At 44.9% G+C, this 25,893-nt stretch overlaps 1 protein-coding gene across 1 annotated transcript in view; it reads right to left on the reverse strand.

Annotated features, from left to right (window-relative positions):
- The window catches only part of GOT2 (glutamic-oxaloacetic transaminase 2), a 110,660-nt gene extending 92,622 nt beyond the window's left edge, over positions 1-18,038 (reverse strand). The window contains exons 1-2 of the mRNA XM_030203597.1: positions 17,855-18,038; positions 10,187-10,343 (exon numbers count right to left, since the gene is read on the reverse strand). Coding sequence (XP_030059457.1) covers positions 10,187-10,343; positions 17,855-17,922 — 225 coding nt within the window. The 5' untranslated portion in view covers positions 17,923-18,038. The remainder of the gene's footprint in view (positions 1-10,186; positions 10,344-17,854) is intronic.
- Between the last annotated feature and the right edge of the window lie 7,855 nt (positions 18,039-25,893).

The raw sequence follows: 25,893 nt of genomic DNA on the forward strand, positions 1-25,893 counted from the left end.
CGACTGGCGAAAGAACTTTTTCTTGCTTAAAGATGCCCCATACTAAACGCAAGGGGTTGATGAGATTCCCCCACCTACCTCGACTCCTTCATCGTCACAACCGGCGCTCGAGAGGTTTTTCGCGCCGGTCTCCCCGTGAAAAAAAGAGGATACGGATCCCATAGCAGGGACTTCTGGGGAAGCAGAGTCCCTGCTGGGAGAGGAAATATCTCTCTCTCCACCAGCAACACTGAAACCTCCTTGTCCGCGTCGCTGACGGTTCCAGAGGAGTGTTACAGCCTACCTAAAGTGTTTTGGCTGCAGGCTCCTGAGGGGCTGGACTCGTTATGGGAGACACGGAGAGTAGAGGCAGGATTCTCAGGGAAAGAACAGGAGGTAAATCTTGGAATGATATGGAAAAACTGAATGAAATGGATTTAACCCTCCAGCAGACATCAGGTGACGTTCGTGCCTTTAATAATAAATTTATAGAGTTAAATACTAAAGTGGACTTGTTACAAGCAGAGATAGCTGAAAAAGTACAAAACATGTAAAAGAATGTCGATTCTTTACAGGACTTTAAACTAGCTGCGATAAAAGATAACACTGATATCCGAAAAGAATTGAACAGATTGAAAACTTTAATAGGAGACTAAATTTGCGTTTGCTGAATTTTCCTAAGTTACTTGGGATTACTCCATATGATATGTTTAAAAGATAATGAAGTATTAAAGATGCCTCTTGAAACAGTTCCGCCCATAAATAAGTTATATTATCTTCCTATTCCCAAAGGAGAAATGGAGAAAAGAACCACCACCTCAAAACGCAAATTTGGATACCCATATCAGCTATACTGGAACAAACCTTAGATGAAACAGCAGTAAGATCCACTTTGATTGTGTCATTGATTTTTGAACAGGACCTAAATAATATAATGAGACTTTATTTTAAAAATTTAAAGACCTGTTTCGGTGGTATTAAGGTTCAGATCTTCCCAGATGTCACGAAGTCTACTCAACTTAGAAGAAAAGCCTTTTTGGCATTGAAATCTAGAACATCTGCAATAGGAGGGATATTCTTTTTGGCATATCCGTGTAAATGCATTGTAAAGCTGGGCCAGGTTAAATACACCTTTTATTCACCGGATCACCTAATATCATTTCTTGATTCAAAACAGTATAAATTGGGTATGTTATGCCACTGTGTTACTTTTGATTTACTATGTATTATAAATCTTCTCTAATTCATTTCCATCTCCCATAATTAATGTGGTCTAAGGAGGCAATAACTACTATGTTAAGAGGAAGTTATTGAATGTTTGCTTTCTTTTTTCTTCTTAAAATATTATAATTTTCTTTGGAATGTTATATGGCTGTATTACATTAACAAGTGTGTTCTTGTTAAATGTTTAAAAACAATAAACAAATTTAAATATAAGAGGGAAGCACAGACCCATCATTGATTAATGACACCTACTATTCTACACTTGCTGATATGAGCTCAGGGAGTGTGGAATAGAAGGCATCAATATATTGAAATGCTGCAGTGTATCCTGTAGCTGAAAAGTTATTGCAAACAGAAGAAAAGCTTTGGTTAAGTTTTTCCATGGTTACATGTCTGATGAGCAAGCAGCACACAGTATCTTAAATATATAAATAGTGGGTTTCTGGAGACAAAAATCACATAAGCAGAAGACTAATCTGAACTTTACAGTCCCAAAAACTCATGTACATTTTTGTTGAGTCCTTAAAAAAAAAAAAAAAAAAAAAAAAAAAAAGACAGTCCACTAGACTGGTGAAATCACAGGTGCCAGGCCACCCAGATTAGACTAAAATTTGGTCCCCCTGGCACTTGTTCAGGGCAGAGGAGGAGCCACAACTGCCATCCATGTGAAGGTCTGAACAGGTAAGGTGCTACCATTGTCAAAGGATGGGAGATAAGCTAGGATCACATTGGCAGGAGAGCAGATGTGGGGCTGGTCATTGAAATCTGAAGCTGGATTAATAAAATAGTTTTTTACATTTACCAAAAAAAAAAAAAAAAAAAGAAGAAGAAGAAGAAGAAGAGCAAAACAGTCTATAAAGTAGAGCTTTAGTTTTCTACAAACATTAATGAAATGACCTCAGTAAGTTTAACAGGGGTCACTAGAATTGAGAAACACTAATCAAAGGGCAGTGTAAGAACCTCAGAAACTTTTGCGCAATTGTTTATCATTTTTCTGGCATACAGCATCACAGCTTTCAGCAACTGGAAAAGTACAGGATGAGAACTTTCAAAACAGAACTGTGCTCTGCTTTGTGCAAGCACTTTCATCTGTCAGAATATTGCATTAACACCAAATCAAACTGATTACCTGCCTAAGCAAAGCAGATCAGATTCTCCAGCACAAAAGCATATCAGTTTGCTTTGTGTCCCAAAACAATCTACCCTGGATCATCCCTCTCTCTCACTTGCCCTCTTTCAATTTTTCCTTTCATTTGACTGGGTAACCAACTAGCTCCAAATTATTCAGGAAACCTGGGCCATTATTGGCTTTACATCACTCAATCTATAGACTTGTATTGCTAACTTCCTTGGAAAAATCAGATACAATTCCATAGACATCATAGGAGTAAAATCAGAATTGGAGTCAGTTGGTAACCTTACCCAGAAGGGTAACTACAAGAGAGAATTCAAGCCCCCAAGCTGGCTGAAAGCACAACGTACCTGCTTGCACCAACTTTCTGCACTGTAAGTGCCGTGTCCATTCACTATAGCGCAGTAGTCCCAAACTTTTTCTCATGTCACAGCGCCCCTAGGCTACTCATTTCCTCTCAAGTCCCCCCCCCCCATCCGCCATTGCCACTGTTGCCGCCGATAGTATTGAGTCTTACCTTCCATTCTGCTTCTGTCCACCTTATCTCCCTCCTTCCATCCAGTGTCTTCACTCTTTCTCTCCCTCCTTCCAGCCATATTCTCCCCCTTTCTCCCCATCCTTCCACCCAGCATCTTCTCTCTCACCAGCCCTTTTCCATCCAGCATGATCCCCACTTTCTGTCCTCATCTTTCTTTCTCTACCCCTCTTCAATCATTTTTCCTCCCCTCTCTACATTCAGTATCTCCTGCCTTTCTCTCTCCACACCCCCCTTCCCCTTCCACCCAGTATCTTCTGTTTCCTGCCACTGCTGCTTTTCCTGATGAGTAGCAGCAGCCTGGCAAAACAAAACAACAAGCGTGTGCCACAGCCTTTTCCGGCATGCTCTCCGCACTCGCTTTCTGTTATTCCACTGCTGCTGCTCATTGGGAGCAGCAGTAGTGGCAGTGCGGTGGTGGCAGAGTGTCTCAGCAGGAGACTTGGTAGGTCTGTGGGAGGGAGGTGAAGAAAATATGCTGTGGCATCCCTGTGAGTTTGCTGCGGCACCCTGGGGAACCGCGGCTATAGTGGATACAAAGATTCTACTTTATTTATTCATGACATTTATATCTCACATTAGCCCAACACAGCCTCAAGTTCAATGTGGCTTACAAACAAATAAAGTGAAAAAACCACATCATGTACAGAACACAAATTACAATAACTTCAAAAAGCAAATTAATACATGTGCAGTAAGTAATCAGGGATTTAGACTATCTCAAGGACAAATAATTAAGGGTGGATAGGTGAGAGCATAATTAGGCAGGACTAGATGGGAAACAAGATTAAGAAAAGGGTGTGGGTAAAATTCAATAGAGTTCTTTGTATTCAGAAAGGCCAGACTGAAGAAATGTGTTTTTAGAAGACTTCTAAAAGTTAGGTAACCATCTGTAAACTTAATTTAGGAAGAGCATTCCAAATTTTGGTGCCTTGATAGGAGAAATTAGCAAAGTGAATTGTTTTATGTATCACATTGTTACAGATAAATGCAAGACAAGATATTCTCTAGATGATGAAACAGCATTATAAGGGTGCAATTCAAGGAAAAATTAATTCTTACCTGATAATTTTCTTTCCATTAGTCCCAACAGATCAATCCAGAGACTTGTGGGTTGTGTCCCTCTACCAGCAGGTGAAAATAGAGAGAACCTCCGAGGTTTGCTATATGTGGACCTGTGCAGCCAACTGAACCTCAGTATGAACGATACCAAAGCAGTGGAATGGAAACAATAGAAAATTATCCTCATATTGTCAGACCAATTGCCCAACATACTTCCACCACTTCTATATTTATTTATTTTATCAATGAAGGAACATTCGGAACGGAACACGAAAAAAAAACAAAAAACTAACCAACCGCAACAAAACCGCAGACAGTAAACCCAGGGGGGCCTCTGGATTGATCTGTTGGAACTAATGGAAAGAAAATTAACAGGTAAGAATTTTTCCTTCCATGGCATCCCACAGATCAATCCAGGGACTTGTGGGACGTACAAGTAGGGCAGGGCACACCCAACCCAGCAGAAATCACCGACGAGCCAAACACTGCATCTTGACGAGCTGCCACATCCACCCAATAATGACGAGTGAATGTATGGACCGAAGCACATGTAGCTGCCCTGCAGATATCTTCCAGAGAACCAAATGGGACTCTGCATAGGAGGAAGCCTGACCTCGCGTAGAATAAGCATGAACTTGCAAAGGGGCTTGCTTGCCCAATGCCACGTATGCCGAAGAGAAGGTCTGCCGCAACCAACGGGCAATGGTATCCTTGGACGCCATATGACCCTTCTTACTGCCTCCAAGGACGAAGAGATGGTCAGAAAAACAAATTCATTAGTTACCTCCAAATACCTGAGAAGAGCTTGTCTCGCATCGAGGCAGCGAAGAGCCCGGAATTACTCAGGGTAATCTTCCCGGCGGAAGGCTGGCAAATGCAGGGACTGCCCCAAATGGAAACGAGAAACCACCTTGGGCAAAACAAAGAAACTGTCTTAATCGATACCCCTACCTCCGTAGAACGCAGGAAGGGGTCTCTGCAAGAAAGGGCTTGCAACTCTGAAATTCTCTGAGCAGAAATAATGGCTACTAGGAAAATTACCTTCAAGGTGAGATCCTTAATCGTAATCCCTGATAAGGGTTCGAAAGGAGGATGCTGAAGTGCTTTGAGAACTAGATTAAGGTTCCAGAATGGCAGAACTGGCATGTGAGGAGGGCGCAAACGATTTACACCCCTCAAGAAATGACCATATCCGGTGGGAGGCGAAGGACGCCCCCTGAAGCCAGCCTCTAAAACATGCCAGAGCTGCCATCTGCACCTTAAGAGAACTCAACGAGAGTGATTTTTGTACAGCCTCCTGAGGAAACGCGAGGATAACCGATACTGAGGCTGAAGCCGCTGACAATCCCGAACTCAAACACCACGAATCGAAGGTACACCACACCCTAGCATAAGCTATCGAGGTGGATCTTTCCGAGCCTACAGCATTGTAGCAATAACCCGCGTCCAGATACCCGTTTCTTCTCAACCTCGCCCTTTCAAGGGCCAGGCCTTAAGACCAAAGGGGGAGGGATCCTCCATCGTGACTGGTCCCTGCAGTAGGAGACCGTCCTGCGCCAGTAGCAGAAAAGGACGATCGAATAGAAGCCTGATCACATCGGCGTACCAGGGTCGTCTGGGCCAATCTGGGGCCACTAGGATCACTCGACCAGGATGACTGGCAATGTGAGTCAGTAATCTACCCAACCATTGGCCACGGGGGCAAGTCATAGAGCAGGCCCCTGGGCCAAGGTTGAAGAAGGGCATCAATGTCTTCTGAGCCCAGCTTTTCGTTCCCTGATGAAGAAACGGGGAACCTTTGCATTGAATGCGGTGGCCATTAAGTCCATCTCTAGCATCCCCCAACGGCAGTTATCTGATCGAAGGCCAGAGGGGAGAGCGTCCACTCCCCCGGCTCCAACTGGTGGTGACTGAGAAAGTCCGCTTGCATATTCTGTGACTCTGCTATACGAGCTGCTGTCAAGAACGAGAGATGAGTCTCTGCCCAACGGCAGATCAGAGCCGCCTCACGCACTAGGGGTGCACTCCTGGTGCCTCCCTGATGGTTTACGTAGGCAAACTGCCATCGCATTGTCTGAAAGAACTCGAACTGGGCAACTGCGGAGAAGAGCAGACTCTCGAAGGGCCAGACGAATCGCCCGTAACTCCAAGTGGTTGATGGACCATGACGCCTCCGTCGAAGTCCAAACGCCCTGGGCCGTTTGTTGGAGGCAATGAACCCCCCAGCCAGACAGTGACACATCCATGGTCACCGTCTTCCAGTCCGGGGTTGCCAGAGGAATGCCCAACACCAGATTCTTTTGAATGAACCACCAGTGCATGATTGTGTGAAGACGGGCTGAACATGGCACTCGAACCTCGTAATCCTCCGAGAGCGGAGACCAACGGCTCAGAAGGTGCCACTGGAGGGGGCGCATGTGAGCTCTGGCCCACTTTACCACGTCCAAGGTGGAGGCCATGGAACCTAGAACTTGTACATAGTCCCAAGCCCGCGGGTTCGGAGTTTGAAACAGCGCTCGTAATTGAGCCTGTAACCACTGTGCTCGAGCTGAAGGAAGAGAAACTATCCCTGTTCGGGTATCGAAGCACACACCCAAGTATTCCAGCGTTTGGGAAGGCGTTAGGCTGCACTTTGGGAAGTTGATCACCCAACCAAGCGACTGAAGCAACCCGACCACTTTGTTGGTTGCCCGCTGACTCTCCTTGAAAGAAGACAACCGCATAAGCCAGTCGTCTAAATAGGGATGGACCTGAATCCCTTCCTTCCTGAGATAGGCTGCCACTACTACCAGGACCTTGAAAAAGGTCCGAAGTGCTGTGGCTAAGCCAAATGGCATCGCTTTGAATTGAAAATGACGACTGATAACTGCAAAGTGAAGAAAGCGCCTGTGGGGAGGCCAGATTGGAATGTGTAAAATAGGCCTCTGAGATCAAGAGAGGTAAAAAACTCCCCTGGCTGTACCGCTGCGATCACCGATCGGAGGGTTTCCATACGGAAAAGCCGAACCCGTAATAACCTGTTCACGCACTTGAGATCTAAGATTGGAAGGTCATGGGATAGGAGGAAATGTCCTATTGTGGATTAAAAACTGGTTGAAGGCTAGGAAACAGAGAGTGGGGTAAAATGGACAGTATTCACATGGAGAAGGGTAGTTAGTGGGGTTCCTCAGGGGTCTGTGCTAGGACCGCTGCTTTTAATATATTTATAAATGATTTAGAGATGGACTAACTAGCGAGGTAATTAAATTTGCTGATGACACAAAGTTATTCAAAGTCGTTAACTTGCGACAGGATTGTGAAAAATTACAGAAGGACCTTGCGAGACTGGGAGGCTAAATGGCAGATGACGTTTAATGTGAGCAAGTGCAAAGGACACATGTGGGAAAAAAGAACCTGAATTATAGCTACGTCATGCAAGGTTCCACGTTAGGAGTTACGGACCAAGAAAGGGATCTGGGTGTCATCGTCGATAATACACGGAAACCTTCTGCTCTGTGTGCTGCTGTGGCTAGGAAAGCGAATAGAATGTTGGGTATTATTAGGAAAGGTATGGAAAACAGGTGTGAGGATGTTATAATGCCATTGTATCGCTCCATGGTGAGACCGCACCTTGAGTATTGTGTTCAATTCTGGTCGCCGCATTTCAAGAAAGATATAGTAGAATTGGAAAAGGTGCAGCAAAGGGCGACTAAAATGATAGTGGGGATGGGATGACTTCCCTATTAAGAAAGACTAAGAAGGCAAGGGCTTTTCAGCTTGGAGAAGAGACAGCTGAGGGGAGACATGATAGAGGTATATAAAACAAATGAGTGGAGTGGAACAGGTGGATGTGAAGCGTCTGTTTACGCTTTCCAAAAATACTAGGACTAGGGGGCATGCGATGAAACTACAGTGTAGTAAATTTAAAACAAATCGGAGAAAAGTTTTCTTCACCCAACGCATAATTAAACTCTGGAATTCGTTGCCGGAGAACGTGAAGATGGTTAACTTAGCAGAGTTTAAAAAGGGGTTAGATGGTTTCCTAAAGGACAAGTCCATAAACCACTACTAAATGGACTTGGGAAAAATCCACAATTCCAGGAATAACATGTATAGAATGTCTGTACGTTTGGGAAGCTCACCAGGTGCCCTTGGCCTGGATTGGCCACTGTTGTGGTCTTTTCCCAGTGTGGCATTACTTATGTACTAAGATGGGTCACCAAGAACCACCCTTTTTTGGCACCACAAAATAAGTGGAGTATCGACTGCACCCTCTTTCTGCTGGGGGTACAGCTGCACAGCACCCAAGCCGTTGTAAGTTGAGGAGGGTGTGTCGAATAGCTCGCACCTTGGCGGGACATTTGCAATTCTAACTTGTAGCCGTCTCTGATAACCTCCAAGACCCATTCGTCGGATGTTACTCTGGTCCACTCCACCAGGAAAAGGGACAGTCTGCCCCCAGTAACCGGCTGAATATGGACCAGAGCCCCATCATTGGGTGGACCTGGCTGCGGGCTGGTTTCTGTTACCGGAAAGGAAGGCCCGCCTGTTACCTCGAAAGGGCTGAGGCCTCTGAGAAGACCTTGCTCTCTGAAAAGAGGCCCCACGACCTGGACAGTATTGACGTGTATCCCTAAACTTAGGTCTAGGTCCTGCCGGTTGTACAAACTTGGACCTGTCCTCCGGGAGGCGCTGGCCCTTAGTCACCGAGGTCCTTCACAATCTGTTCTAAGTCTATCCCAAACAAAAGCTTTCCCCTAAAAGGAAGACTTGCTAAACGCGACAGAGGCCACATCTGCAGACCAATGCTGCAACCACAGCCAACAACGCGAGGTGACCACTAGGGAAACCTCCTTCACCGAAGCCCTCAAAAGGTCATAAAGAAGATCCACAAGGAAGGCTAAACCGGACTCCAAAGCCGGCAAAACAGCCACGAGGTCCTCCGGAGAAGAGGCTTTCTGTACCCACGATAAGCATGCCCGCGCCGCATAGGAGCCACAAACTGAGGCCTGCAGGGAAAGGGCCGCTACTTCAAAGGACAGCTTCAAGCAAGTCTGCAACTTACGATCCTAAGGGTCCTTGAGCGCCATGCCCCCCTCCACAGGGAGAGTGGTTTTCTTAGTGACCGCTGTGATTAAGGAATCTAGCATAGGGACCTTCAGCAAGTCTAAGTCAGGAACAGGTAGCGCGTAAAGATGCGACATAGCTCTAAGCAACCATAAGCCCACTGTCCGGCGTATCCTACTGCGCCGAAATAAGGATCTTTATGGCCTCATGCACATGCGAGAAAGGCAACACCCGATTAGGCCAACAGCCCCGGGCGACGAAAGAAAGGTAGGGGGAGACCGGGAGGGACCTGGCACCACCAGGTCTACACCACAACTGCAAACAGCCACTCAACCCCTGTCTGTGCTAAGCTAGGCCCAAAGGACACCAGTAGCCAGATCAAACCAGAGCTGTACAGAGATGTCCCTCTTCCTGCTAGATAGAGAGAATACTGAGGTACAGTTGGCTGCACAGGTCATATAGCAAACCTTAGAGGTTCTCTCTATCGCCACCTGCTGGTAGAGGGACACAACCCACAAGTATCTGGATTCATCTGTGGGACGCCATGGAACAAGATTATTCATATATGATGGGGCATGACCAAACAGGATTTGGTGAATAAAAACACATACTTTGAAAGATATGCCCCTTTCTGCCCTTTTCTTGTCTCTTACCATTTTCTCTTATTGTACTGTCATTTTTACTTCTCCTATGTTAGCCACATTGTGCCTGCGTGTGTGGGAAAATGTGGGGTAGAAATGTACTATAAATAAATAAATTCTCTCTTTGCTGTCCTTGTATAGTACAAGGAAATTGAGAATGGATTATCAAGTATGTAGCGCTTTCACCATACCACTTGGTATATTTCACGCTCATCTTCCATATGCTATTGAGTTTTCACCTTACCTTCCAAGTACTCATGAGAAGCCCTTCCAAGTGCATTTTGGTGTATTACCTGGACATATTACGCACTATGAACTCCAGAAGGAAGATCTCCCTGGTACAGTGCAAATATTAAGATTAGCAGAAAATCTGAAAGACTGAGATCACATCTAACAGTTTATGTGAGGTTTGGTACTGTCTCAATATGTGCAAAACTAGCAACTGATGATGCTATCGCTAAGGATGCATTGTTTTCTGCTGTCATTCCAGTATACATAATCCTTGCCTTCCACAGAGTGCTGAGAATGAAGTTTCCCTGTTATTGCCTGATTATACAGTACACTTACCTTCCGCACACATTTGAGAACATATGGCTTCCCATTGTCATCCCGGTATGCTCCAACCCCTAGGTTCATCTTCTTGGAGTTGGTGTCACGCTTGTAAGCCTCAGTGATTCCCAAGATGGGATCAGGGGGTCCCATTTCCACATGGGACCACCAAGAGCTGTAATAGAGATAACTTTCAGTGTTCAGCCTTTAGCATTGCCCTAACAATTTCTTTTGACTCTTGCATGAGGCCGACATGGCAACTGTCCAGGCACTAATTAGTCCATGCATTATATAAGGTGTCTTTGCCTTACAGAGACAGTGTCCAAAATCTTTATAGTATAGACATGAGGAAAGAAAGTCAGCCTTGAAACTAACAGGAACATTTCAAGAGTCCAACTTAACTTGCTGTGACATTTGGATGTGTAAAAACACTAAACAGCATACCTGGTGGTCTTTAATAAAAGAGTATAAACAGAAATGTGGTACACTGCAGCATTCCAAGTGCGGTGGGGAGATGGGGCAACAGGTACACACGTATGTGCATACGCTTGCATACAGAGGCATCAAGACTGTGTGCCGGGGGGGGGGGGGGGGGGGGGTGTACGCAGAGAAGAGAGGAATGACAGGAAGAGGATGAAGGAGTGGAGGAGTGGCCTAGTGGTTAGGGTGGTGGACTTTGGTCCTGGGGAACGGAGTTCGATTCCCACTTCAGGCACAGGCAGCTCCTTGTGACTCTGGGCAAGTCACTTAACCCTCCATTGCCCCATGTAAGCCGCATTGAGCCTGCCATGAGTGGGAAGTGCGGGGTACAAATGTAACAACAAAAAAAAATTAAATGACAGCTCTGGTATGAAGGAAATATGGAGATCTGAAGAGGTACAAGAACTCAGTCACTGTTTTGGTTGCTACCAACTCTACTAGCAGATAATTCCAAGAAGCTAGTAGTGTTCCTCATATTTCCACTAAAATTTCTTCCTTCTACTTCACATCGTAACTCCTTATTTCAAATTTTGCATGTTCTACCATTTGGAAGCCAGTGCAAATCACCTAGTAGGGCTAAGCATTTTCCTGCCTGCTCCATCCCATTCCCAATCACACAGTCATGTTCTGAATAATCTGTAATCTCCTCACAGGTTTTCCATGGAGGCCTACATATAACAATAATCAGGCATGCTCGATACCAGTCCTGCGTAACTGCCTAACCACACATTTTTAAATAGGCAGAATGGAACAAAAGAAGCAAAGATCTGCAAAATGCAAACACACAGCAGACCACAAAAATAGATTAAGACCACAACTTTGTTAGTTTCACAGGTGACGTGTTAGATCTTTTTTTGTCGAAGAACTATTTGGCTACAAATTGGTCATGCAACAACACCCGGTTCTGAGTTTTGTAAAGCACTTACAGCCATATTTACTAATTTGCAACCTTGAAAAAGCTGCACATTACTCCTGATGTAGTCCTTTGGGGGTGAAACATGGCCATGTTGGATGTTTATAATTTGTATTTATGTTTCATTAAAGTTGCTGTCAATCTATATTTGCATTATATTTTGTGGCCTGCTGTGTGTTTGTTGTTGACAGGCAGAATAGGCCATTGCTGCTGTAAGATAAAAGATCCCACTGCATCAAATGTAACTGCTAAAATTCTGATTGAACCATTAACAGAAATGAATAACTTCAATTCCAGGACTATTTATGACCACTCAACAGATAAAGCAGAGATGAATCAAAATTACCATATTCCTACCCTTAAGCCATGCTGCTACTGTCCGAAGGCACTGAGTCTTGTACTCCTATCTTGGTTATTTTATAGGACACAAGAACAGTTCAAGTTTATTTAATATACCATAAATAAACAAAGTTATCCAAAAGGTTCATAATAAATATAAGTAGACTAAGTGGTTCTTATCTGCTAACATTTTAGGTTTCTTGTGTGTTCTGCTTTCCTTTCTGAGTTCCTTAATCAAGAAACGGGTAAGCACTCCACTCAAGGTTAACCCCATGGACTCAGGACAGTCCAGCTGATCATGGTTCTGCATATGTAATCGTACTCTGTGGATCTCCATTCCCCCTTCTTTCCTCGGTCAAGTCCTAGTGCCTGCCCTATCCTTAACCTAAATTCTCAATGCTGCTCCCACCTGCCAATTTGGGTTTTTGGAAATCTTAGCCTCCCCAGTTTAAGCTAAAAACAAACTACAAACAATCTGAGCCTGACCACTCTGAAACCAAAATCCAATTTTAGTAATGGGCCAGATCTAATTTTTTTTTCCTAAGTAGTAAGTTAATTGGTCTCTGATTCTCACAGCAACTAGTTTCAGCTCAAAAAGGAGAAGATCCTAAGTGAATATAATATAACAATAATCTAGTAGCGTTAAACCTAGCCAGTTTTTGAACCTAATTTGCCTTGAGCTGCTATTGAAAGACTCGAGCTACATCAAATCCGCCCTTCTTAAGAGAGGATTTTGGGAGGGTTAGACCCCTCCCCCCAATAAGCAACAGTATAGAGCTCAAAAGAACTAAGATAAGGTGGATCTAGTCCCTAAAGAATTTTGAATACCAAGATTAAAAGGTAATCCTTAAGTGAACAGGAAACCAGTGTTGCTGAAGAAAGGGTGTTGCCCTCTCCACCACCTCTTCCCTTCTAGGATTAGCTTGGGTGCAATATTTTGCAATAACTGCAAGCAAGCCACACCTTTGGCAGTCCTAGGAAGATAAAGTTACATTAATTAATGTTGAAGAAATTGACAACCCTCACCACATTTTTAAAGGACTTCTAATAAATAAACCTGGATCTGAAGCAAAACTCCTAAATGACTTTCTTACAGTTGAGAATACTTGTGCTTCTCCCAAGGTGGAATCAATCACACCTAAACTTTAACATTTCAATAAAAAGTATTTAAAAAGAACAGAGCCACGTTATAGCAACAATTGACAAGGTAGAGAGACACCAAAGGCCATCACGATGTAACCAGTTTTTGTAACTTATCACATACCTACCTAAGATCATAACCAGTAAGTCCCCTGTTCGCCATCCCCATACTATGGGTCTTGCAAAAATGTTCTTTATCGAGATCAAAGAGAACTGAAAAGTCATTCTGAAGACACATTATTAGGGATCCCTAAAAAGGGTCTCAAACCTGTAGAAATAAAAACCACTGTGTCTGCAAACATTCCCTGCAACAACATATGCAAGTTCCATCTGTATTTTCACTGTTAACCCCTCCCCCCAAACCTTAGCTATCTATATGGGGTGCAAAGTCTATGAAATACCTTAAAGTGCATTTTCTGAAACTGTGCACACATTACCAATGTAGGCCCACCCAATATATCATGCAAAAAAAGTCTTCTATGGAGCATTCTTCCCATAAATTCTGAGCCCAGAGGAGTAGCCTAGTGGTTAGTGCAGTGGACTTTGATCCTGGAGAACTGAGTTCGATACCCACTGCAGCTCCTTGTGACTCTGGGCAAGTCACTTAAACCTCCATTGCCCCTGGTACAAATAAGTACCTGAATATTATATGAGGTAATTAAATTTGCAGATGACACAAAGTTATCAGGATCTTCAAGTTGCAGGAGGAGTGTGAAAGATTACAGGAGGGCCTCGCGGGACTGGGCGTCCAAGTGGCAGATGAAGTTCAATGTTGACAAGTGCAAAGTGATGTATGTGGGTAAGAGGAATCCAAATTACAGCTATATCATGCAAGGTTCCGCGTTAGGAGTCACGGACCTAGAAAGGGATCTGGGAGTCATCGTGGATAAGACGTTAACTTCTGCTCAGTGTGCTGCAGCAGCTAAGGAAGTGCACAGAATGTTGAGTATTATTAGGAAAGGGATGGAAAACAAACACGAGGATGTTATAATGCCGTTGTATCACTCCATGGTGCGACCTCACCTTGAGTATTGTGTCCAATTCTGGTCGCTGCATCTCAAAAAAAGATATAAAGGAATTAGAGAAGGTGCAGGGAAGGGCGACAAAAATGATAATGGGAATTGAACGACTTCCCTATGAGGAAAGGCTGAGAAGGTTAAGGCTCTTCACCTTGGAGAAAAGGTGGCTGAGGGGTGATATGATAGAAGTCTACAAGATAATGAGCAGATTAGAGCGGACAGATGTGAAGCATTTGTTTACACTTTCAAACATCAACAAAACCAGGGGACACAAGATGAAGCTAGAATATGGTAGATTTAAAACAAATAGGAGAAAGTTTTTCCTTACTCAGCGTGTAATTAGACTCTGGAACTCGCTGCCAGAGAATGTAATGACAGCAGCTGGCCTTACGGAATTTAAGGGGGTTTGGACAGATTCCTGAGGGAAAAAGCCATTGAACATTATTAAATTTTTTTTTTTTTGGGGGGGGGGGGGGGTTTGCTGGGTTCTTGAAGCCTGGATTGGCCGCTGTCGGAGACAGGATGCTGGGCTTGATGGACCTTTGGTCTTTTCCCAGTATGGCGGTACTTATGTACTTATACTATGTAAACCGCTTTGAATGTAGTTGCAAAAAACCACAGAAAGGCGGTATATCAAGTCCCATTTCCCTTTCCCTTACTAGCTTGATAGGGAGAATCTTGCACTTCCTATCATCTCTCTCTCTTCTCCCTTGGCTTTCCAAATGTGACCCTGTTGAGTGGTCCTCAACTCCGTCCCTGCTGGATACAGCAAATCCTCTACATAATGCTGGGCCTGTAATATTTTAAAAACTTGGTAGTCTGCAAGCCAAATGTTCTTGTATCAATTGCATTTCTCTAATCAGCAAACGTTGTGGCACGAGCAAGGCATCTGGGAAACACAAACAACCAAAAAACCCATACCCTCCATCCTGGAAGGTAAGTCTCTAATCCTTAGCAAAGGTAGGCACAGGGAGCAACTATTAACACACAGCCTTCCATGCCCAGTGAATTGACTGGAAGTGCATATTATGCTCTATCCTGACAGGTCATATTTTTTTTTAGCTTGTAATACATATGCGAGACTATAAGGTTTACTCAATTTCTTTTCTAAAGAAAATTTACAAAACTTGCTGGTTCCTTTAATCCAGTCATGTACGTGTCTCAATGGACACATGATAACGTATATCCGGGAGCGTCACCCTCTTTCAACCACTGAAATCTGCAAATACAAGATACAAAAGTCTTCCCTGCCACAAAAATTAGCTTAACATCCAGTCCCATCTTGTAATATCTATCTGCTTTAAGATAAATGGCAAATATTAGAAAATACATAACCATTTCAGCAGAAAAATCATCTTCATCAAGTGCACCCTCCTGAATAAAAAGAGCAGTTATTCCTACCACAACTGATTCATCTTGTACAGCATATATTAGCCCTGATAAAGCTTATTTAAATTTGTTCGGGAAACTCTCCCCTTCCCCCATGGGTTTTTGAATGGGAAGTCAGAGGTGTGAGCTAACATGCATTTCTCAAAGGTTGGTATCATTTATGGCAGCGATTCTCAGGAACTACCTGGTCAGGTGTTTGGAAGATCCAGAATGAATAAACATGGTATGTGCTCCACAGAATATAAAATGAATTTCTTATGCATATTCAATAGGATGCAGATCCTCCTGGGTCTGCCACAGTAGCAGCATGCAGTTCATCAAAACACGACATCCAGTTCACGCAGCTATCTCTGCCCCTACTTCTAAGGCTTCATCTCAAGTGCCTGCCAGTATGTAATCACATGCAAGTCTTCTCCCTACGCAGCACCGTGTCTTTTTTTTTTTTTGTACTCCCATCCAGGGTGGTAAAGCATTTTAAAAATGTCCAGGATTCAGCTCTTTCAATGCTAAGCAAAAAGTTCCACAACAGCTTAAATAGCTACCACCATCAGTACAGACATTGTCTAAACATTTGGCCTACTAGGTCTGCTGCTTAGCCTGCTAGATAAGTCTTGTTATTCAAGTGTTTGGATTTAGCTCTGGTTCATGCATCTCAGTAGTTCAAAGCAAATCACTTTTAGGCATAGTAGGTATTTTCTTCTCACTAGAGGGCTTACAAAGTTTATACATAGGGTTAAGTGTTGATTACCCATGATCACAATGATTTGCTATACTTATGGGGTTGAGAATGTCTAGGGACAAAACAGTTCTCTGAAAACGTATGGGGGGGAGGGAGGGAACTGCCTACTCCCTCCTGCCCTCTTCAAAATGGTGGCACCCTGGAATGCACTGGGAGGGGCCTACATATCTCATAAGGAATTATGGTACTTAGCCCCCTCCCACAGTGTATCCCAGGATGTACCGGCCAGGAGCAGGCCCAGAAGAAGGAGTAGGCATCTCTTCTGCCTCCTATCAAAGGATCAAAGGTTATGTGGAGGGGTCTGGGGGGAGAGGTAGGATTCCACTAGACCACCAGGGCTAGTGATGACTAGCAAGTCTGGTTTGACACAGTCAGGTTAGTGGGCCCGCTGGACCACCGGGCTATTTTTAGGTGGTGTGTGCACCAGACCACCAGCAATTTTTTTTTAAGGTTGGAGGGTCAGGAGGGGTCTATTGGCAATTGGTCAGGGGGTACACTGGACCATTGGGGAATTTTTTTAGGTTGTAGGGGACCACTAGGGAATTAACTGCATCCCTCCCCATTCACTATATGTGCACACAAGAGCTGAGCCATTACCAGAGATCTTGTGGGCATGAGCCAGGAACATTCAGACCCCTTTACTGACCAATGCTCAACACTAACAGTGCGCTGTAAGTGTTAAGTATTGGTCACAAAATAAATAAATATATAGATGTTCCAGCACTACAGAGCACAGCGCCAGAGTTCTGTACATCTCCCCCTAGGTTTGGCACAGTTTCCTAACTCTAATACAAAGCTCACAAATATTAGCCTCACTGCCTCAGATAAAGTGGAAAGAATTTCATGATCCATGCTCCACATGCATTTATCACTTGATTTCTCTTGAAACCTAAATCTTGCAATGTGTGGTGGCTCTGTATGCTGGTTCAACTATGAACTAAAGTAAGGGCTGCCTGGCCGAATTTATTTGACTGTTGCTTACCCAATCTGAGAACATGAAACATGCGTGGAAATGAAGAGCACGACTGAGAAAAGGCGCCAGCGAAAACAAAATACCCCCCTTTGCATATCTCATCTCACCAGTTGCCACTGCCTCCCTACTCAAGGGCACAGCGGGTTTCTTTCTGCTTCAATCCGTAAAGCAACTAAGCGGCATAGTATAATGTACATAACTTTTCACTTGACTCTAAAAAGTCTCCGTATGACTGTCAATTACACATACCAATACCTATCTATAAAACTTTGGTGCACAGCTTCTTAATGAACGCGTTAAAACAAGACTATTTATTGTTTGCAAATAGTGTGTGCAAAAGAAAAAAAGTGCACAAACATGGAAGAGCGTGCAGGTCGCTCTGGAAATAACGTAAATTCCAGCACATCAGACTTGAACTCGCTGCAGAAGATATTATATTATCCTGCTCCTGCCGTCGTCCTTGGAGATGCGCAACAGAGCAGGCACGGCACAATAGGTGAATAAACTCCTCGGAGCAGCAGTGCGCCGGGGACACAGTAGACCAGGCGGGGTATAAGACTACTCTGAACGGCCAGGTGCACCCCGGGACCGGCCATGTTCCAAGATATCCAAGTGCAAGAAAGCGAAGAGGGAAGGACAGAGCGCTCCCAGGCCGGCTCGGCTGTCACTTCATGACCCCCCGTCTTCTTCTTACCTGGCTCTCGCCGAACAGGGGCTGAAGCGGGTAACGGCGGCCAAAAGCCGAGACCTAAGAAGGGACATTGCGACGACAGCTGTAGAAAGAGAGCAGGAGCTGAAATCCGGGAGCCAGCTGAGCTTGACGTGAGGACAGGTTTAGAGGACACGGCGGTGAAGGAGTAAAGCCTGACGGCGGAAGCAGAGAGAACGCGAGGGGAACGCACGAGAGCGCGCCAAGTGCAGAGCACCTTCTGTCGGAGGGGAGGAGACATCGCTTCAGACTCACAGCAGAGGGACAGACAAGTTAGAGGGTAATTTTATAACTGGTCATCTGGTTACTTTGAGGTCTCAGCAGAGAGTGCCAAGCTACCCATTCCAGGAGGGAGACTTTTTGGACAGTCCTGGATTTCTCCCAACCTAATCCTGGTGCATTATGGGACCTGTAGCACTGATTGCAATGAATAGAGTCATAGGCTACAAGTACTATGCTGCTTTGGAATGTAAGTGTAAAACCAGTCCACAAAAGACTTCCTCCTGGAATGGCTAACTTGGCAGCTCTGAGAGCTATAACATACTATAAACTTGGATACTCACTGTATCTAACTTTTTTGCTTATGCATTTATTCAAATATGTTAATGTGTTATAAAATGTGCTCAGACCATAGCCATTCAAACCATTATATCCCCAAGGGGAATATGTGGTAGTATCACAGATGGAACCATCATTGCACATTTAATGTCCCCCTCCAAAATATGTATGTACATACACCAAAGTCAACTCAAGAATATTCACCACACATGTATATATAGCCAGATCTTACAGAAGTTTGTGACCACCTTGCATACTGAAATGGGCTTTATGCTTCACCAGGAGACATTGCATACGTTTGTATATCTCACCAGACAGAGCATTTGGGCAGGCTTGCAGCCTGGTGGTCAGTGTCCAAAATGTGACCTTGGGCCAGGTCACGTGTTTTGTCAGTGTGCCTCTGTTCTTTCTTTTTGAAAGGCCCTCCATACTCATCTTCAGCATTGGTGCAACTGTACAACTACAACTGATCCTCTCATACTTTTTGGGCATCTAGGTCTTAAAAAAATGTTATTCCATTTTGCTTTTATTTGGAATTAAGACAATTCTCTGTTTCTGGCTGCAGAAGGACACACTTTCCATACAGAGATGGCACAGTTATCTGATTGGACAAATTTGAATTCCTTCAAGTCTCTGATCTTGCAGTGGTACGGGGTCAATCCTTTTAGCTGTGTGGGAACCTTTTTGGCTCACTTTGCCCACACAACACGAAGCAGGGCCTAGGCTCTTAAATTTTGACCTAATTTGACTTCTGCTGGATAATGCAGTGTTCTCTAAGTGCCTTAGAGAGGGGGGAGGGGGTTAAGCTCAGGGAGGGGAGGTATTTATTGTTGGGTTTATATTGTTGTTGGTACTAGATATGTACTATTGTTTTGGAATATATTTAAACATAACTAGTCATCTGGATTAAGAGGTCCTTTTACCAAGTGGCGGTAAAAGGACCCTGTGTTGGTGCTGGCGCTGGCCTGTGGGTTTGCCACACGCCAAGGTCCCCTTTTATCATCGCTAGTTTTTGTTTTAAAGTTGGAAATAGCCATAAGGTAAGTTTAAGATGTACCACATGGCCATTTCCTAGGGGAGTTCTTACCACCTCCTATTTAGGCCCCCCTATTTAGGAGGTGTTAGAGGCTCCAGTGGTAACCAGGCAGCATCGATTACCACTAGGCATGCCCCTGGTGCTAGAAAATATAAAAGTATTTTCTAGCACCCTAGTTGCCTTGCACCAGAAGCCAAAACACCCAATTTGGCCCAGAGCAACGTGGCAGTACAGGTACCACCGCTTTATAAAAGGACCCCTAAGAGATTAAAAGGCGCCTATTTTATAAAGACACAGAGGTGTATTTTCAAGGCACTTAGGCATACAAAATTGCATAGTAAAGTAACCTATGGAACTTTGTAAGTCTAAGTGCTTTGAAAGTGAACCCCCATGGATGCCCATGCGTCTTTATAAAATACTAGCAGAAATCCTGCAGAGATCACTGGTAAAATAAATCAACAAACATTTATGCTAGCTAGCTGTCAGGTGTAAATATAGGCATTGTAATTAAAAGTACATGCATAAACAGCAACTGCACCCAAGCTTTGCCCAAAATCCTTCCCAGAACATGCCTACACTGAACCCCCCATACAAGTACATGCCATATGTGTATTTGATGTGGGTTAATTTTATAAGAAGCATTGTATGCTTGAAATTGACTATAAAATTATCTTCTTATTGCTGAGAGGTCTGGGCTTATGTGGGCATGATGTGCTACAGAAATTATTTTTCCATTTAGAGTGGCCTAGTGGTTAGAATGGTGGACCTTGGTCCTGGGGAACTGGGTTCGATTCCCACTGCAGGCACAGGCAGCTCCTTGTGACTCTGGGCAGTCACTTAACCCTCCATTGCCCCAGGTACAAATAAGTACCTGTACATAATATGTAAGCCGCATTGAGCCTGCCATGAGTGGGAAAGCACGGGGTACAAATGTAATAAAAAAATTAAAATTTTATAAAATTTAGGGCTGCATTTTTTATTAAAATTTTAATTGCAATTAATCCAGGGATTAAAGGCAGGGCATAACCAGCAGTCCATGGGGGGGCACATTTCCTCTCCCCCCACTCACACACATTAGATATCATACCATTGCTAGTCGGGATGCCGAAGTTAGTCAAAGAAATTCACTGCCAAAGTGGACCCCTTCCTCCTTCTGCTGCTACTGGAGCAAGGAAGACAGCGGGATGCCTCTAGCTGCCAATGCTGGCATGAACTGAGCATACTTGAGGAGTGCAAGGTTTGGTGGCTGGAGGCACCCCTCTGACCTCCTTGCTCCTGAGTCAGTACAAGGAGGAAGGGGGTGACTCAGGCAATGGATTTCTTCAGCTGGCGGGCCTTCAGCTATCTCACTAGCCATTGTACAGGTACTGTAACTTTGGAGGGGGGCCTGAGCCCATTCTCTCTCTCATATGTGCCCCCCTGTGTCTTCACCCATTCTCTCTCTTTCATGTGCCTCCCTGTGCCTTCACCTTTCCCCTCTCTCTCTCAAGTGTCCCCCTGTGCTTTCACCCTTTCTCTCTCTCATGTGCTCCCCTGTGCTTTCACCCATTCTCTCCCTTAGGGTTACCATATGGCTCCAGAAAAAGGAGGATGGATTGAGCCAGCCAGGTTTTACTTCCATTGCTTCACAAGAACAAAATATAAGAAAACCAATAGACTGCATTAGGGGCTTATATCCCATTTAGTTATGTTTAAATAAAGGAGATCTGCATGAAACAAAATATTTATTTTTATTTTGACTTATAAAACCACTTGCCCCTGAAACATGTTCAAAACAGAATAATTCATTTGTGTATCTAAAAGGTAAACTTCTACAAAAACAGATGAAGATGTGATTCCATGTGCCCCAATGAAAGGAGAGTTTAATTTTACTTCCATTGAATTTCAATATATTCCATCATATTTATAACACCAGGCTTCCCAAGGCAGATTACAACAACAGTTAAGATGAATCCACCAGGAAACAGTATATCCTCACTGAAGTTTGGCCATCCGTATTGTATAGAACAGTGTAGAGGGGGTCACGTGATGCCTGCTTCCTGAGAGGATGTGAACCTGGGCAGCTCCCCTCAGGCCAGCTCAAAATCTGCTAAATTACCACAGATCCCGAATCGTTGATATAGCAAACCTGATAAAGAAAGGAGAAGAGACTCTTGGGCCACTCAGGGTCGCGTTTGGAGCAGCTGGACGTTCGCGTTATGCCCACAAGAACACAGCGAAAAGTGAAAGCTTCGCTGAAAACGGGCCCCGGAAAGATGGCGGACTCCCAGCAGCAACAGAACCTGGGATAGACTCAGCCTCAGGCCACGACGATCATGCCGACGATGGAGTGGGTGCAGGAGATTACGAGATCGGTCTCGGCGGCATTGGCTGATCGACTAAATAAACTCCAATCGGCAGTAGAAGAGATTCATGAAAAATTTGACTCGCACTCCCAAAGGCTCCAGGACATGGAACAGCGCATTTCGTCGGGGGAGGAAGAAGCGCGGCTACGGCGACCCTGATTGCTGCTTTGCAAAAAGAGGCAGGTGAACTTAGAGAGAGAGTTGAAGAGCAGGAAAACCGGGAGCCGCCGAAACAATGTGAGAATAATAGGCTTACCGGAGAAAGTGCTGGGCGATGATTTGTATCGGTTCTTTGACACGTGGCTGCCTAATGCGTTGGGACTGGAGGAGTCTCGTGGCACAATTTGCTGTGACAGAGCCCATAGGATGGGAGTGAAGGGAGATACCAACTCTAAACCGCGCACGGCTATTGCCCATTACACTAATTGGTTCTCTAAAGAGCGGATCATGAAAGCCTTTCGAGCAAAAGGAAGTGTGGAATATGAAAATCATCGGGTGCTTCTATTTAATGATTACTCTGCTAGAGTTGCAGCGCAGAGGAGAGCGATGGCACCCGTATGCTCTGAGCTCCATCGGAAGGGAGTTCGCTTTGCGCTATTGTATCCCGCTAAGCTGCGTGTCTGGCACGGTGGCCAGGCACTTATCATGCAGGAGGTGATGGAAGCCCAGGCCTTTTTACATCGAATCGCAGCTAATGCTCAAGAGGGATGACGGGGTTGGCTGAGAGAGCCGGTGCGGCAGAAAGGAATGCTGTAGATGAGCCATGAAGACGTCTTTGAAGATGTGGAGCAAAGAGGGACTTGAGTATAAACTGTTGTTGAATTTAATTGTTCTTCTGGTTGTGGTTAAAAGCACAGTTAAAGGTTGCAGTGGAGGAGGGGGGTACTGCAGAGTTCTCACATTTAGTTGGGTGGTGGTATCCTTAAGGTTGATGGTTAAAGGGATTCAGCAATGTAATCTTTGGTTTGTGGGGAAACAAAAAAAAAAAAGGGGATTTAAAGGTTAATAATCTGAAATGGGCTGGAGGTGGGGGGAGAGGCTGAGGGCTGTCTTTGGGAAGGTGAAGATTGAGGAAGATGAGGGTGGGAAGGGGAAGAAGAAGGGGGAGGAGAACTGCAGGAATTGTATACGGGGGGGGGGCAGAGGGGTGGAGGGTTGGAAGGGGAAGGGAGGGGGGGAAGGTATGTGTCCTTGGTGTGTGTGTGTATGGCTGTGTGTATGCTGGGAGGGGGGGAGGGGGAGCTAAAAGGACCAGGTCAAGGGTTTGAGACAAAGGTTTGGAAACGAGGAAGAAAGCGAGAAATGCTGAGGAGGTGAGAACGGTCTTTAGAGTGCCTTGATGTAAGAATTCGCTGGTCCAGCTGGGAGGCCGGCGAATTTGGTGCAGGAGTGGCTGCTGCGGGCACTTTTCACTGTGATTTGAATGGCTAATTTGAAATTAGTCACTCTCAACGTTGATGGGTTACATTCCCCTGTCAAAAGAGCCAAGGTGCTCAACTGGCTTAAAAAAGAGAGGTCCGATATCGCATTCATACAGGAGACACACCTAACCGCAACAGAACACCTAAAACTCCGGAGGGGGTGGGTGGGAGAAGTAGAATATGCCTCCTATAATTCAAGACAAAGGGGGGTGGCTATTTTAATACATAAGCAACTGCCATTTACCACCCATAAAGTGATACCGGATAAAGAGGGAAGATATGTGCTTGTACTGGGGGACCTGTGGGGACAGAGTATATTATTGTGTAATGTATATGGACCCAACATCTACTCCCAAAAGTTCTTTTCGGAGTTGATAGCTAAAGTGGCTCCTTTTTCAGATTATCATATAGTGATGGGGGGCGATTTTAATTTTGTCGCTGACCAGACGGTTGATTGCAAACCCAGGAGGTTGAGGGGAGGGAATTGGGATGGGAGAGGAGTCAATTTCTTGTCTTCCGAACTGGGGCTGATTGATATCTGGCGTCTATTGCACCCACATGACAGTGAGTTTACCTTCTATTCCCATCCCCATGATTCGTACTCCCGACTGGATTATTTGCTTATTACACCATTTTTGCTGTCTAGATCCTCTCACGTTCACATAGTGGATTGTGCCATTAGTGACCATTCGGCAGTTACCATGATGGTGTCCTTCGCCGCAGGGCAGGAAGAGAGGGTGTGGAAATTTCCACTCTCACTGTACCACGACAAAGAATTCAGGGAATATTTACGAAATCAGTGGTTAGATTATCAAATGCATAACCAGACAGCGGATGTGAGCGCGGGTACCTATTGGGAGGCTTCAAAGGCAGTGATGAGGGGCCACATACTAGCTTACACTGCAGGGAGGAGGAAGAGAAGAGAGGCGGATCTCATACGCTTGTCCAGGGAGATCCAACATTTGAGGAGGGCACATATGCGGTCCATGGATGCCAGAGATAGATCTCGATTGGCGGAGGTTAGACATCAGATAGACGAAATCTTGACACAGAGGGCACAACAGGATATCTATTTTCAGCGTTTTAAATTATTCAAATGGGGAAACAAAGCTGGGAAACTACTCGCTACGTTGGTTAGGCCCCATCGTAAACGGCAACTTATCACCAGCATCAGGGATGCTGCTGGGAGGGAGTACACATCCGAGCAGCATATTTCCCAACAATTTGTCAAATTTTATAGATCTCTTTATGGGGCTAGGGAATTTGATATTGACGTCTGTGAGGCTTTTTTTCATGATATTCATCTTCCCCAGCTCACGTTGGATCAATTGCAGGCTCTTAATGGCCCTATTGATGAGCAGGAGATCAGGTAGACCATTAAATCTTTAAAACTGACTAAGGCGCCGGGACCTGATGGATTTGGTCCAGAGTATTATCGAATCCTGGCGGATTTGGTGGCGGCGCCTTTGGGTGAGTGGTTTAATGGGATCATAGATCAGGGGCTGTCCATACAAAATAATATGGCCCACATCGTACTTCTCCCGAAGCCTGGTAAGGATCATAAACAGGTGGATTCTTATCGCCCCATTTCCCTGTTGAATCAGGATGTGAAAATACTGGCTGCTATACTAGCACGGCGTCTAAATGGGGTGATTTCTTGTTTGGTTCATGAAGACCAGGTGGGCTTTGTCCCGGGAAGGCACGCCTCTATGAATATTATGAGAGCTCTTCTTGCTATACACGAACATAGAGGCAAAGGGGGCCTTGCGATAATCGCGGGGCTGGATATGGAAAAAGCTTTCGATAGCATCTCGTGGCAATTCTTGTTTTGGTCCTTGGAGCGCTTTGGTATCACAGGTGCATGCGCATCCTGGATTAAGGCGTTATACACACTCCCAGTGGCTAGATTATTAATCAATGGTAAATTGACGGAGAGCTTCCCTTTACAACGTGGCACTCGGCAAGGTTGCCCCCTATCACCACTGCTTTTTCTGCTGGCCATAGAGCCGTTAGCTGTCAGCATAAGGGAGAGTGGGAACATTAGGGGGATTCGAGTGGGGAAGCGGGAGTATAGATTAAATCTATTTGCGGACGATATCTTATTATACCTGGAAAATGGACCCAGGGATCTGCCTCGGGTGTTGGCACTGGTGGAAGACTTTGGGGCCCTGTCTGGATTGAGAGTAAACTGTGCTAAGTTGGAACTGCTCCCGTTGTCGGGACGCCCTTCGGATTTGGGCTTAGCGGGATTGTCAATACCACTTGCTAAGGGAGCTATGAGGTACCTGGGAATTTTCCTCAGTGCTAACGCCTTAATATTTTATAAAAAAAATGTGGTGGATCCGCTGGAGAATATTCGAAAGCTCTGCGATAGGTGGAAGCATCTACCACTTTCCCTGATGGGTAGGATAGCTTTGGTTAAAATGATTTTGCTCCCAAAGTTGTTGTACCCATTACAAGCAGCTCCTATATGGTTATTGAGGAGGGATGAACGATTGTTTCGATCCATAATACGAGCTTTTGTCTGGCGGGGGAGGGGGGCGCGGATAGGGCACCAGAAGCTTTCACTAAATCGGGAGGCGGGAGGATTGGCCACGCCTGAACTCCGTCTGTATAATGTAGTGGCGCTATTGTGATTAATCTTTGAGGGGTTGACGGGTCACT

The sequence above is a fragment of the Microcaecilia unicolor genome, chromosome 5 (genome assembly GCF_901765095.1).
Source record: "Microcaecilia unicolor chromosome 5, aMicUni1.1, whole genome shotgun sequence".
In the NCBI taxonomy this organism is placed as follows: Eukaryota; Metazoa; Chordata; class Amphibia; order Gymnophiona; family Siphonopidae; genus Microcaecilia; species Microcaecilia unicolor.